The sequence below is a fragment of the Phodopus roborovskii genome, unplaced genomic scaffold (assembly GCF_943737965.1).
Source record: "Phodopus roborovskii unplaced genomic scaffold, PHOROB, whole genome shotgun sequence".
In the NCBI taxonomy this organism is placed as follows: Eukaryota; Metazoa; Chordata; class Mammalia; order Rodentia; family Cricetidae; genus Phodopus; species Phodopus roborovskii.
In genome coordinates, this window is record NW_026125444.1 from 16,562,414 (window position 1) to 16,577,885 (window position 15,472).

At 38.4% G+C, this 15,472-nt stretch overlaps 1 protein-coding gene across 2 annotated transcripts in view; it reads right to left on the reverse strand.

The window, feature by feature from the left end:
* Copg2 (COPI coat complex subunit gamma 2) overlaps positions 1–15,472 on the reverse strand; it is a 106,726-nt gene that overhangs the window by 61,250 nt on the left and 30,004 nt on the right. For both annotated transcript variants that reach the window (XM_051175856.1, XM_051175855.1), the window contains 4 exons: positions 10,467–10,542; positions 8,716–8,808; positions 7,412–7,498; positions 6,195–6,352 (listed from right to left, as the gene is read on the reverse strand). In XM_051175856.1, the coding sequence (XP_051031813.1) occupies positions 6,195–6,352; positions 7,412–7,498; positions 8,716–8,808; positions 10,467–10,542 (414 nt within the window). The remainder of the gene's footprint in view (positions 1–6,194; positions 6,353–7,411; positions 7,499–8,715; positions 8,809–10,466; positions 10,543–15,472) is intronic.

Below are 15,472 nucleotides of genomic sequence, written 5' to 3' on the forward strand. Positions count from 1 at the left end.
AGACTTTCATAAAAGCTGTATGGGAGTATCAGCTGGCCTGTAATCCAGGTTCTGGAGACTGAGGCAGGGAATGCCCCAGGGAAGCTGGCTGACTAGACTAGGTGAATTAGTAAGCTCTGGGCTCAGTGAGTGATTCTGTCTCAGTATTAGAAATCAATCAAGGGAGAAATCTGATATAAATTTCTGGCCTCTACATGAATATGTGTACATGCCCTAACTGCATGCACATGCACTCACCCATGAGAACATGCATAGACATCTCAACACTGAAAAACTTTGGGTTAGAAATACCAACTTCTGGGCTGGGAGATGACTTGTGGGTAAGAGTAAGGACCTGAGTTTGGATCTGTAGACTACACATAAAGTCAGGCACAGTAGCACCCTCAGTAATCCTGGTGGTCCTAAGGCAAGATAGGAAGCAAATACAGGAGAATCTCAGGGAACTTGTGGGTAAACTACTCGGGTATGTACAGCAGGGAACACATCATGTAAGCCTTCAGTTTGAAGCATTTTGCTATGGCAGCCCACAACTAACATGGTAGTCAAACTCGACAATAGTCCCCACTGATTCTTGCATCCCTCTACCTGTTTTTATCCTTTAATATGGCCAGCCTCTCTATGCAACAGAAACATTAGCATGTTTAAGATTAGGCCAGGAAAAAAAAGTATGCACTTTTTTCCTCTTGTTGTGAAGGATGTCAGAGCTGAAGACACTCACGCAATACCAGACGCATACACGGCAAAGAACTGAAATAGCTCTGCCAACAGAACACCAGTAAAATAATTTATAAGCCAAATTTTCAGCCTCCAAGATGATTGTAGCCCAAACAATTATCCTGACTGCAACTGCAAGAAAGACCCCAATCGCCTAGTAGCTTGCTGAGTATGATGAAATACTACTGTGGTACTTTGGGAGGAAGAGGCAAGTGAATCAGTAATTCAAGGCCATTCTGGGTTGCATAGTCAGTTCAAGGCCAAACTGGGCTAACATAAGGCCCTACCTCAAAAAACAGATGGACAACAAATAAGGAAGAAAAAGAAAAGGCCACAGAATTTGTTTGGAAAAATAAATGTTTATTGTTTGATGTTATCTTAGTCTGGCAAACTTTAGACTAATTTGTTATGTAACAATTCATAATACAGCACGTAATTCTTAAGGGAATTATTACAAGATTAGTATGATAAGAAAAATAAGTATTTCAAGAACTCCAGAAGCAACTTCACGCTACCTCATAAACACTACCTCAAAAATAATTACTATTTTCTTTTCTTTCTGCTTTTTGATTTTGTTTTAGTTTGGGGTTTTAGTTTTCGGTTTTTTGAGAAAGAATTTCTCTGTGTAGCCTTGGCTGTCCTGGAACTCACTCTGTAGACCAGGCTGGCCCCAAACTCATAGAAAGCCACCTGCCTCTACCTCCTGAGTGCTGGGATTAAAGATATGCGCCACCACTGCCTGGCTTATTTTCTTTTTTCTGATGGCACTAAACTGAAACCGGACTTCATGTATGCTAGACAAGTGCTCTGTACTGAACCAAACTTCCAGTAGTAGGGGTGGGAGGTTACTTATAGGAGCAGAAATGACTCAGACAGCTGAGCTGTATCACCAAAGCCTTTCCTAATCCGTGTACGTATGTCCTAATCCAGGACAGTGAGGGACACTGTCTCAACAGAATCGACAGATGCCACAATGATACCTGAAGTTGTTCTGTGGCTGCTTCACACATGAACATGCACCTACATACACATACACTCTCACACTCTCTTACACACTTGAACTTACAAAAAATGTAAAGCAACTATTTTAAAAATGTTTAAAGATTTAGTGGACAAAGTGTATAAATGGGTAAGAAATTTCACAAACCAGTGGAGACTTGAAAAAAAAAATGAATGAAAGTATAGTATCAGGAATAAAAATGTATTTGAAAGGGCTCAGTAGTAAATTATTTGCTTTAGGAAAGAGATTAGAGAGTTTGAAGACAGCTCAGTGGAAACTACCGAAGCTGAAATATAGGAAGAAAATGAGGGGAAAATGAGTAGAATATTTGAAGCCTAGGGGAAAATGTCATAGCCTGCAGTGTCTGCAGTGTGACTCGGAAAGAGGAAAGGAAAGGGGGCAAAGTGAATGCTGAAGAGGTGAGGGTCAACTGCAGATACAGGAGCTAGTGAACTCGCAGAGTGAGAGTCAGTCAACTGCAGATACAGGAGCTAGTGAACTCGCCGAGTGAGAGTGAGCCAACTGCAGATACAGGAGCTAGTGAACTCGCCGAGTGAGAGTGAGCCAACTGCAGATACAGGAGCTAGTGAACTCGCGGAGTGAGAGTCAGTCAACTGCAGATACAGGAGCTAGTGAACTCGCGGAGTGAGAGTGAGCCAAAGAGATGGGACCCAGAGAGAGTACAGCCTGCCAGAGTAAGGGTTCTCTAATGGCTCTTCATCACTGTCAGCTTGATGGGAGCTAGATCACACCTCTGGGCATGTCCGTGAGGGTGTTTCAGAGAGGTTTAACTGTGGAGAGAAGACCTAGCCTGAATGTAGGCTGGGGTTCCCAATTGAGTAAAAGGGTAGCAAGGAGAGTGTGAGCGGACATCAGCGATCCCGCTGTGTCTGCTTCCTGACCTTGGAAGGAATGTTTACGGCTGCTGACGCTCCTGCTGCCACAGCTGGAACACCCCCACTATCATGGTAAGCTGATTTGTCATAGAAATAAGCAATAAGGAAAATAACTGATTCCAGAGAGTAGGGCTGTTGCTGAGACTACCTGACCACGTGCCCCAGTTACTTTAGAGCTGCTGTTTGTTTGTTTGAGACTGGGTCTCTCTATGTAGTTCTGATTGTCCTGGAACTTTGTAGGTCAGACTGGCTTTGAATTCAGAGATCCCTGTGCCCCTGCTTCCTGAGTGCAACTATGAGTGAATATAGAGATGCCCTGAAAACAGTTTAAGGTTGAGAGGAAATTTTACAGTCTTGTAGGGTTGAGACTGTCCCAACAGCAGCTGATGTTGCCTGACCTGTTGTGTGAAATTAGAAATGCATTTGAAGCCAAGATGGCAGCTATACAGGAAGAAGTTGTCTGTGTAAAGAGCAAGTGCAACAAGAAAGAGGGGTGTGACTTGCATTCTCTGCGTTGGCCTCTGATTGGGCAAGTAAATCAGATAAACAAGAAAACAAGAGGGAGGTTTTGGGCTCACTGCTTAAGGTTTGGAGGCCAGGGGGAAAAGAGGACAAGCTAGATTCATGTGCAAACACTCTTTGCGGGATCACAGAGCCATGGGAAGGTTCAGAAAGTGAAGAGGAGAACATGGTAAAAGCAATAGAAGACTCCTCAAGGATCCAACCTTTAATAGGAAAAGAAAGTAAATCTGTGACCCAACATAAAGATGGCGACCTAACAATATCTGGTACAAGAAACTAGGGTGATCGGGAAATACTCAGTACTTGAACGTCTTGAACGTCACCAACATTGCTGCTTGGCTACAGACCTTAGGTGTTGCAATACCAATATGCTAGGTAGAGTGAGACTGCTTGTGCAATAGCAGCTTGGCTACTGTGGATAACACCAAAGCCTTCCAATTGATTTAAGACCCACTCCACAAAAGGAAATGCACGTCTTGATACTGTAAGCCAGGACAAAAATACATAGCTAGATAGGTCATAGGTCCCAATAAGGAAGCAAGTCCTATGGTTTTTCTAGATGGATGTGATGTGCCTGTTGAACTGCCATCTAAACAAGTGTGTTTATAGATCACTGTTGTCAACCTCAACTCATAACCACTGGTGAAACTCCTGAGAACAAGTGACTACTATTCCAACATGGTGGTGGCCTATTTCTTAGCCATAGTGGAGATCTATAGTCATCCCCTCCAAGGCTCAGAGATCTTTATAGAAAAGAAAATGGGAAGAATATAAGGGCCAAAATGAGGGGTGGAACGTTGTATAACAGTCTCCTCCAATATTGAAACATTCCATCCTGCAGGGAAGCTCCTTAAGCAGGAAGATAAATAACTCAAAATGGCTTTAGGAACTTCCTAAAACTAACCAGATTCACTAGGCCCACTCTCTGCCAGATTAAGTACAGAGCTACAAAGAAGACTCTCGGAGAAGAAATGCTACAAACAAGTATCTGAGACCAACCAGTCGCCTGGAAGAAAGACCAGCAGAGATGCTTAGAAAAGATTTAGACCAAAGTCATTTGCTTTGTTTTTTGTTTGTTTTGTTTTGAGACAGGGTTTCTCTGTGGCTTTGGAGCCTATCCTGGCACTTGCTCTGTAGACCAGGCTGGCCTCGAACTCACAGAGATCCACCTGCCTCTGCCTCCCGAGTACTGGTACTAAAGGCATGTGCCACCACTGCCTGGACCTAGAGTCACTTGCAAAGGACATTCTCCAACCTGTTGAGCTGTCTTCAGCCTATGCAATGTGTTTCAGGTTTCCCAGCTTTTGTGAGTTGCCAGCCATGCTGGTGTGGGCCTAATGACGCAGCTGTCTTTGAGTCATTTCTGCTCCTGTAAGTAAACTCCCACCCATAATCTTGTAAAACTCATTCATTCACCAAATTGGACTTTGGTGGTATCTGTATTTTGGTCTGTCCTGAGTTCTCTATCAGGGTGAATAGATGTGTGTGTTGTGTCTCATTAGAAAAGTTTTGTCACACAACAGAGAGGTAATATGATAAGCATCAGAAATAGCCTCTTCACTTTGAAGCCTGTAGCCACAGGCTTGTATTGCCAGATGTTTAAAGACTCACTGCCACATAACACTATTAGCCTTGGTTTTAGGTTGTTACAAAAGGTTTGTGTGTAAACTACATTAGATGTGGTCAAGGATAATACTTTGCTCTTTAGTAATTTGTCTACTGTCAATGTACATTACTTAAAGCATTACAATAATTCTAACAGATCAATTACTTCACAGTTAAGGAAACTAAGTTCTAGAGATGTTAAGTGGTTTAAGTCACAAGAACCAGTTACCTCCAGGATCAAATTCTAGCCAGATATGTCACATCTGAAAACATAACAATTCTATCTATGATGTTTAAACATGTCTTTAAAGTTAAAAGAATGGGATCCTGTCAGATTACTAGACCTGGTTCCAAAAGTTACAAAAGCTGTAAAGTCAGTCTCAACTACCAAAAAGCCCTTGCATGAAAAAATGCCATCTACCATAATCAGACAAGGTACCCTATGGTGAAACTGTTACTAAAGTCACTGTTAACTAACTTCAACACGCAAGTCATCAGGAAATCTGTTTCCTAATACTCTATCTTCATTAAAGTCAAACTCTTATCTCTTTGTCCACTTTGACTATTAAATACAAGTACTGCTTATACAAGTATAGTATAGACTGATATAAAATGATACTTAAAACAAGAAAATAGCAAGTTCTTTCTGTTAAGAGAAGCCACTAGCTAATCTAGGGCTCAGCTGTTTTGGTTTTAATCAAATTCAGCATGCTATATTCACTACTGACCTGAAATACAGATTATTAGGCTTTCCTTCTCAACAATGATTTGATACTCAACTAGTATAGAGATCTTGGTGTTAATAGATCAAATGAGAAATCTATTTTAAAATTAAGCTTTAACTGGCCAGGTAGTAGTTCATATCCAGCATTACAGAGGCTGAGGCAACAGAGGCCAACTTGGAGAGATCCTGTCTGTAAGTTAAAAAAGAAAAGCCATAGCCATTAGGGATGATGATGCTTCTTTGCTCCAAGCCTGCTATACTTTGAAAGCTCCCTACCATCTTCCTGTCCTCCCTCTAAGCCTCTAGGACCGCTATGGTGTCACTCACGCTTATGCAAGCAACCTTGGGCAAATCATTCAATTTAGTATTTCAACATTCTCTCTTATAAAAATACAAGATATACAAGATGATTAAGATATACAAGATGATTCTTAATGTCCCTCCTAGCCATCATGTCCAATCATCTGTATAACTTATGATCTATAGTAAATTTTTGTTCAGTATCAGTTTGTAAGATATATTACTAACAATCACTATATATACACATATATATGCACATACATACATACATACATACATACATGTAAAAAATGTGTTACCACAACTGCTTTTTAATTTGGAAAACATCAAACTCATCTGTAAAGTCAGCGCTTCCCTAAAATATTCATAAAGGAAATAAATTCTAAGGTACATTAACTTGTAAACTGAAACCAACTCAGTTTAGGAGACTTACCCATCCTCACTTTCTTTCAGTAAGCGACTAGCAATTCGAATCAGCATACAGTATGCAAACTGTGATTTGAGACCACATTTGGTGAACTTATTTAACATCTTGGAGACTGCTAGCCGATCATTCTTCCTAAGGTGATAAAGCACTCCCAACGCATGGTACTAAGAACAAGAAAAGTACACCATGAGCTGAGGAAGGTGACAAGTCACCTAAAGGAAGGACAACTGCATGGAACTAGACAAAAGATTTTTCAAAGACAGACAAGCAAGTAAAACACACAAAATGCAGTCTCTTTTAATATGGAATTAAACACAGGGAATGCTAAAAGAAGTTGTAAATTCAAAGCAGACAAGTAAGAAAAGGTTGCATGCAACCTGAAGATGGATCTAGTGGATTCAACACTGGCTCACACCCTCAGACCTAAGGGTTCTGTCAGCATTACATCACAGATACACTGATTTATTCATAAACAGGCTGCTCTCCAACTCATGATCTCAAGTGGTCCTCCTAGTTCAGTCTCCTGAGTGCTGTGACTATAAGCACATGCCACTGTGCCTAGTCCAAGATCATCAAGTGGCTTTAAATCTGCCATCACCTTAGCAAAGGGTTAATCTCCTAAAGTAGGCTAGGAGAGTGTATGTAAAAATACAATGATCTGAATTTGGCCAAAAGATATCTTCAAATAGAAAAGTGACTGGCTTTCATACTATTAAATATGCTAACATAAGAAGTTGTAAATATTAAAACTTTCTCAAACATATACAGGGATTTCACATAAAACCACCAGTTAAAAATTTGATCACATTCCTTTTGATAAGAATTGCCTAATAAATATCTTAAGATCTTTTTGATAAAATGTCTTATTGTTTTATACAGTAAAAATGGTTTACTATTTTTACAATATCTATCATTAGTGCCTAAGAAACAAAGTTTCCTTTTACACCAATTATTTTCAAATAAAAGACTGGAATGTTTTGCGAATTCCTTTGAAATAAGCATGTCTATCTACTACTGAAAGGAGGGTCTCCCCTGAAAACTCCTACTGGAGATCATCTATCTTTTACTAGTCACTTGAAAGCTGATGAAAATAATCAAAATTAGTAAGATACACAATTGATACTATAACTAATAAGTGGATTAATATATTAAACATTGCTTTTAATGCTGGATAATTAATACTTTGTCCTGAAAAATAAGATGACAAGATTCAAAGGTAGTACCTGCACCATGATATTGTCACTTGATGCAGCTTCTTGAGCCTCATTTATCCATCGTTTAACCACGTCATAGCTTATCTTCATCATGTGCTAATTAAAAAGAAAGAATATATAATGCATGATCATTAGACATTAGAAACATGAGTTAAATTTCTTGTAACATTACTAAAAGACATTTCCCAAATACTGAAAATAGTGCTGCTTTTTAAGTCTACAATGTCTCCATCCTAGGGCAACTATAAACTGTAAATTTTTTTTCTTCAGAATCTCTTTGCAAAGTAATAGACACCTAAAGCTTTGTGAGCTGGAAGAGGTAAGCAAAAGAAAGCAACAAAAGGGAAAAAACAAAAGCACCAAAGAGAATGCCATTTAAATAATGTTAATAAAAAGTTTACTTCCAGGAAGTTTCCCTGGAAGAAAGAGATAGAGTACAACATACTCCTTGAACTAAAACCTGACCCATGACACCCTAGAACTAGGCAGCCTGTGATTTCACTGCTCTAATGATTTCTATGCATGTGTAAAATGTGGGTAGGTATGTTTGTCCATGGGGATGGGTGTGCACAGTACAGAGGTTAAGGTCAAACTTGTTTTTTTCAAGCAAGATCTCTCACTGGGACCTGGACCTGACAATATTCTAGGCTAGCTAGCTGGTGAGCTTCAGGGATCTGCCTGTCTTCACCTCCCTAGAGCTGGGGTTACAAGCATGTGCCCCATGTGTATCTTTGTATGTGAGTTCTGAGACCTTAACTCAAGTCTTCATGCTTACTGGCAAGCAATTCATCAACCAAGCAGTCTTCCAAGTCCTATATTTTCTGATTTTAATTATATGCAATATGTAAAGTTATAATGAATAATTTTGTTTTGATGAAAGGGAAAAAAAGCTATTATTGAAATAAAAGGTTACTTCTTGCAAGGAATTTCAAAAGTGGTAAGGGAGACCTTACAGGACACAGACAGATCCAGGAAACCAAGGGGAGCTACGGACAAAGAGGCAAAAGGTAAACATATGGGGCACAAGGAAGAATGTAAAACCCAGCGCTATTTCTTCCCTGCTCATTAGTGCTCTTATCTTACTCAACACCTTCAGTAGCTACACAAGTCTTAGGTCGCCAAAGCTTCCAAACATGCAAAGTTCAAGTTTTATTGCCCATTAAAATTATTCAGTGTTCTTCCAAATAAAACACAGTTGAATAAAGTAACAGGATGTAAACACATTTTTAGCTGTTTCTCTCCTGAGAGAACAATAGTGATAATGTATTTTTAACTAGAAACTAGACCATGTATACAGCTGCCTCATCACTTACTAGGGAAGATACAAGTGCTGAACTGGATACACTGGAGACTTTGTCCACAATGGCCTGCTTCATGTATCTTTCAATAGCTTGCAACATTGTTCCCTAATAACATTCAGAAAGAAAAAGTTGTTAAAACCATTCATGCAAAATTACTACAAACACACACACACACAAAAGTGTACAACACTGGCCATATATATGGTCTCTATAAATATTCATTTTGCAATAAAAGATTGTATATAGTAATAGTATTCTAGAAAGCAGAATTCAAATAATCTAGTACATGCGTGTGTGTGTGTATGTGTGTGTGTATGGTGTATGTGTGTGTGTGTGTGTGTGTGTGTGTGTGTGTGTGTGTATGTGTGCGTGCAAGTCTAACCTGAGCAAACTAGTTAGACAGTCTCTCCCCCCAAAAAAGGAAGAAAGAAAGAAAGAAAGAAAGAAAGAAAGAAAGAAAGAAAGAAAGGGAAAAAACAAGGGAGGAAAGAAGGAAGGAAGGAAGGAGAAAAATAAATTCCTATATGGGGGCAGAAGCTCCATTTGAAATCTTGAAGATGACTAGATAATTCTATATGAAAAGTACATGTTCTACATCTAGAACAATCATACACATCAAATGTAATTTCTGATTATTTTAAGACATGGAAAATTAAATGTGTAATATCCTACTATAGCAAGCCCTCAGCATGGAATCTTCTGGAAGTAAGGTTCTTTTAAACTTTAACATGGAAAAAGCTTTTTGCCCTGGAAGGGTAGTGATAGATACAAATAAGTAGACATGCTGAGATCAATATTGAGATTAAAAAGAACTTTATTGCTAGCAATAATATTTCTAAGTCCTAAGAATTTAATACTAAAAAGAAAATCACAACAAAATAATAGGATAGCAAAAATAAATCAAGCTATTTATTTCTTCTAGGATTTTCAATTTGATCTGGATCAAATTATAAAACGCATCCCAGGCATGGTGATAGACACCTTTAATTTTAGCACTCAGGAGGCTGAGGCAGAAGAACTTCAAGGCCAGTCTGAGATATGTAGCAGGTTAAAGGTCCTGTCTCAAAAGAAAGTATAAACCTTGAGAAGATTCCAACACCAGAAATACACCTAATAGCATAACCTGCAGCTATTAATCCAATCTACTTGGTGATCCTGACCCTTTAACTTTTCCTACTTCAGAGTTTCTAGAACAGTCTATAGAATCTCTACATAGAGAAGACTAGACCAAAGTAAACAAATGGCCAGGTAGACACAATCTACTGGCTTTCTGGTGACTAATCACATATCTACCCTCAAGTATCTGCATCACTGTTAAGTGATGGGCAACCACTGTGACAAAGGGAAATCTCACTGCTGATTTCCCGACACATACCCTAGTCTCTGCTTTTGTAACTTGTTACAAGGTTTTCCTCAGATTCTGAAAGATATAAGCCCCACAATAAAGTTCCCATAAAAAGCAAATATGGAATGGTTTTTGTTTCCTACATAAAACAGTTCCTGAGAGCAAACAGAAAAAAATAGACAACTATTAGAAAGAAAGAAAGAAAGGAAGGAAGGAAGGAAGGAAGGAATGAAGGAAGGCAGGAAGGAAGGAAGGAAGGAAGGACAAGCAGAGGAAAAATACTGGAGTTAAAACCCTTTCTTATGGTCATCTTTCTTCACACTGAAGATTCACCGAGTCAGATGTGGGGGTCTAGTAGATCTCATGCTACCTACAGATTGTTTCCTTTACCAACCCACTAAAAACAAAGAGAACTTACATCTGTGATTCTGCAGAGAGCCCTGATGGCTGGGCCTCGGTACACATCTTCCTTTCCAGTCATGTCCTTTGTCAGACTAAAAGACAAATTGGTTACCATGAGTTTAATCAAAACGTTCTCTCTCTAGAGTCCACTCCTAACCAATTACTAATTGTCTTCATAATGACTTTACCACTACTACTAGTTCAACAAATACTGCCCTGAAAGACAAATTCCAATAGGGTGAAAAACAACAAAAATAGGTTTGTCTCTCCTAGAGACAATTTTGTTAATTTTATTTTCATAGAAACTCACTTCTTTCAAACATGTTACAAACTTAATTGCATTAAATTTTATAAAATATTCCCACAATAATTTCTTTACCCTCAACCACACATTTACTACATAACTTATAGGCTAATATGTATGAAATTTTTTAGCACAGCTTTATTATTCATTGTTCTTTCATTTCCTAAATAAATTTACAGTCTCAGTACACTGCAATGAGAAAATATATCTTCTACTATATTTCCATTTTCTGAAATTAAAGATTTTCAGGGCCTAAATGCATGTAAAATATTTTTTAATTATTCCATAAACACATGTAAATGTAACTTTTCTATTATAAAGGTGCAATTTTATAAATATTAATCTTATAAAATATATTATTTAAAATCTTTATGTGTTTTTATCTTTTGTGTAATGAGATTGATAATATTTTGCTTCTGTTTGTATTAATTGTGCTTTTGGCTTACATTTTTGATCATCTATTAAATGATTAAATAATTCACAACCATTTTATTCTCATTTTTCATAATCAAAAAGTACTTCTTTTGTCTCATTCAAAACTTCTTTGCACAGAACCCAGTTTCCTAATATTAATATTAACAGCATAGCTTGAGCTTCTTTTGCAGCCATTTGGCTCATGTGTTTGCCTATTCTTTTACATTCAGATTTTATTTTGTATATTGCATAGATACAATATCTAACAGAGTTTGTTTTATTTGTTGCTTCTCCTGCTGCTAGAGTGTTTTGAGACAGGTTTCTCTATACAGCCCATGCTGGCCTTGAATCTGCATCTTCTTGCCTACACTTCCTAAGTGCTAAGATTAGAGAGGTCTATCAGCACACCTGGCTATATTTGACCTCTGTATCTCTTTTAACAGACTACATTGAATGTTACTCCTATCCAATCATTCTGTGTAGCAACTTTATTTTGAGTTCTGTATTTGTTCTTAATAAGGCAATGCTCTCCAAGAGACTTTTCACAATGATGAGAATGTTCTACATAACTGAATACACTATCTGTAGGCTCTATGTTGTTACTGAGCGCTCAGTACAAGGGAGGAACTAAAGAACTCAGTTTTGAACTTGACTTCACTTAATGTTCACTATAACTTTAGTAGGCTTGCATAGCTACTTGCTACCTTCCTGAAGAGAACAAGAGTTACTGTGCTCTGCTAAGTGTTATGCTTTCTTTCTGAAATGGGGAAATTGATACTTTAGCTCTTTTTTGTGATTGCCATAATTTTTAGATTAGAAAAAATTAGCTTATGAGATCCAGGAAGCAGCATCAGAGGGAGGTTCAAGTTTCAGACCCAAAGCAGCAGCATCAGAGGTAGATTCGAGCTTCAGGCCCCGAGCTGCATCAGAAGGAGGCCTGAATCCCAACCCAGAAGCAGGTTTAGGGGAGACCAGAGCTTCAGGCCTAGAGCAGCATCAAGGGAGCCACTAGACTCAGACCTGGGAGCAGGATCAGAGAGAGGTTCGAGTTTTGGGCCCAGGAGTGAGGAGTGATCACCAGGTAAAACGACAGCAATGGTTTCCAGCTGTAGCTTCCAGAATCTACCACAAAAAGTTCCGCTGGGAACGAGCGCCTGTGTCCCAGCCAGTATCTACTGCCATTTCTCAGTTGGAGATACCCCTCTACTACATCAACACTGGACCTTCAGCCTCACCTACAACTCCAACAGGAGGAGCATCCACTGGCGCTGTAGCCTCACCTGCACCTCAAGAGTGACCACCTGAGTATTGGGCCCAGTTCCACCAGGAGGAGTGTTCACTAGAAGCTCTGCTCTACTTGTGCCTGAAGGAGTAGTCAAGGGAGCCACAGACCCCAACAGGACCAGTTGGAGAAAGCGAGAGCCCCTGAAGCATAAGCTCCACCTACATGGATTAGAGGAAGAGATGCATAGACAAAAAGAACACACTCAACAGTATAAAGAGCAATGAGGCACCGCTAGAAATTAGTGCACTACAACAGCAAGACCTGAACATCCCAACACAGACGAGCAGAGGAAACAACCTAAAAATGAGCGTGACTGAAGCCCATAAAGAGGGAAAGAAAAGTTCTCTTAAAAATGGAAAAGTCAAGCAAACAATTGGAAGATATCAACAAATTCCTTAAAGAAAACCAGGAAAAAGCAATCAAACAAGTGAAGGAAATGATTCAAGACTTGAAATCTGAAATAGAGGGAATAAAGTAAACACAAACTGAGGGAATTCAAGAAATGGAAAAGCTGAGTAAATGATCAGGAACTACAAATCCAAGCATAAGCAACAGAATACAAGAGATGGAAGAAAGAATTTCAGGCATTGAAGATAATTTGATGGAAATAGATTCGTCAGTCAAAAAATGTTTAAATCCAACAAATCTGTAACACAACACATATAGAAAATCTGGGACACCATGAAAAGACCATACCTAAGAATAATAGATATAGAAGAAGAAGAAGAAACCCAACTCAAAGGCACAGAAAATATATTTAACAAAAGCATAGAAGAAAATTCCCCAACATAAAGAAGGACATGCCTATGAAAGTACAAGAAGCTTACAGAACACCAAATAGAGTAGACGAAAGAAAAAAGTCTCCTTGCCACTAATAATCAAAACAATAAACATACAGAATAAAGAAAGAATATTAAGACCTGCAAAGGAGAAAGGCCAGCTAACATATAAAGGCAAACCTATCAGAATTAGACCTGACTTCTCAACAGAAACAATGAAAGCCAGAAGGTCCTAGACAGATGTTATGTAGACACTAAGGGACCGCAGATGCCAGCCCAGAATAATTTACCCAACAAAGCTTTAAATAACCATAGATGGAGAAAACAAGATATTCCATGATAAAACCAAATTTAAACAATACCTATCCATAAATCCAGCCCTACTGAAAGTACTAGAAGGAAAACGCCAACCCAAGGAAATCACCTATGTCCACAAGAACACAGGAAATAGATGAGCTTACAGCAACAAACCCTAAAGAGGGGAACTGAACACACAATGCCATCACCAACAACAAAAACAAAAATAACAGGCACTAGCAATCACTGGTCATTAATATCCATTATTAATATAAATGGTCTGAACTCCCCTATAAAAAAGACACAGACTAACAGACTGGATATGAAGACAGAATCCATCCTTCTGCTGCAAACAAGAAACACACTTCAAACTCACAAGCAGACATTACCTCAGAGTAAAGGGTTGGGAAAAAATTTTCCAATCAAATGGACCTAAGAAACAAGCTGTTGTAGCTATCCTAATATCTAACAAAATAGATTTCAAACTAAAATCAATTAAAAAAGATAAAGATCATTTCATATTCATCACAGGAAAAATCCATCAAGAGGAAATCTTAATTCTGAACATCTAAGCCCCAAACACAAAGGCTTCTGCATTTGTAAAAGAAACATTACCAAAGCTTAAATCACAAATCAAGCCCCACACACTAATAGTGGGAGACTTCAACACCCTACTCTCACCACTGGACAGGTCTGCCAGACAAAAGCTTAACAGAGAAATAAGGGAACTAACAGTTGTTATGACTCAAATAGACTTGACAGACATTTATAGAACATTTCACCCAAATATAAAAGAATATACTTTGTTATGAACAGGTTTTCCTGCCCGCCTGGTCCCAGAGCCACACCAGCCACAAATAACACACAGAGACACTGTATTAGATATAAAGCTGTTGGCCTGTTACTAGCATTTCTTATTGGCTAGCTCTGTCTTAAATATTAACCCATTTCTATTCATCTAAGTATTTCCACATGGTCTTATCTTACCCGAGAGAGGGTTTGGAGTTCTTCTATCTTGGTTTTACATTTTGAATCTCCTACTATCTATCCCGGACTCCTCCTTGTCTCCTAGTCCCGCCTATCTTGTTTTCCTACTGGCCAACAGTGCTTTATTCATTAGCCAATACAAGAAACATATTTATAGAATGACATCTCCCATCATCACATCATCACTTTCTTCTCAGCACTTCATGGAACCTTCTCAAAATCAAACACATACTTGGTAACAAAAAAAAAAAAAAAAAAAAAAAAAAAAAAGGAATAAACCCCTGTACCCTATCAGATCACCACAGCTAAAAGTTAGAATTCAACAGCAACATTAATTTTAGAAACCCACACACACATGGAAATTGAACAATGATCACCTGAACCACCACTGGGTCAAGGAAGAAATAAAGAAAAAAAAAAAAAAAAAACTTCCTAAAATTTAATGAAAATAACCACACAACATACCCAAACTTATAGGACACAATGAAAGCAGTGCTGAGAGGAAAGTTCACAGCACTAAATGCCTACATAGAGAAGCTGGAAAAGCCCCACACCAGTGAATTAACAGACAACTGAAAGTGCTAGAACAAAAAGAAGCAAACTCACCCAGAAGGAGTAGATGGCAAGAAAGAGTCAAATTGAGAGCTGGAGTCAATAAAATAGAAACAGAGAAAACAATGCAAAGAATCAATGAAACAAAGAGTTGGTTTTTTTGAGAAATTCAACAAAATAGACAAACCTTTATCCAAACTAACCAAAAAGACACAGAGAGAATATACAAATCAACAAAATTAGAAATGAAAAGGGGGACACAACAACAGACACCGAGGAAATTCAGAGAATCATCAGGTCATACTTCAAAAACCTATAATCCACAAAATTGGAAAACTTTATGGAGATGGACAATTTTCTAGATAAATATCACATACCAAAATTAAACCCAGAAGAGATAAACA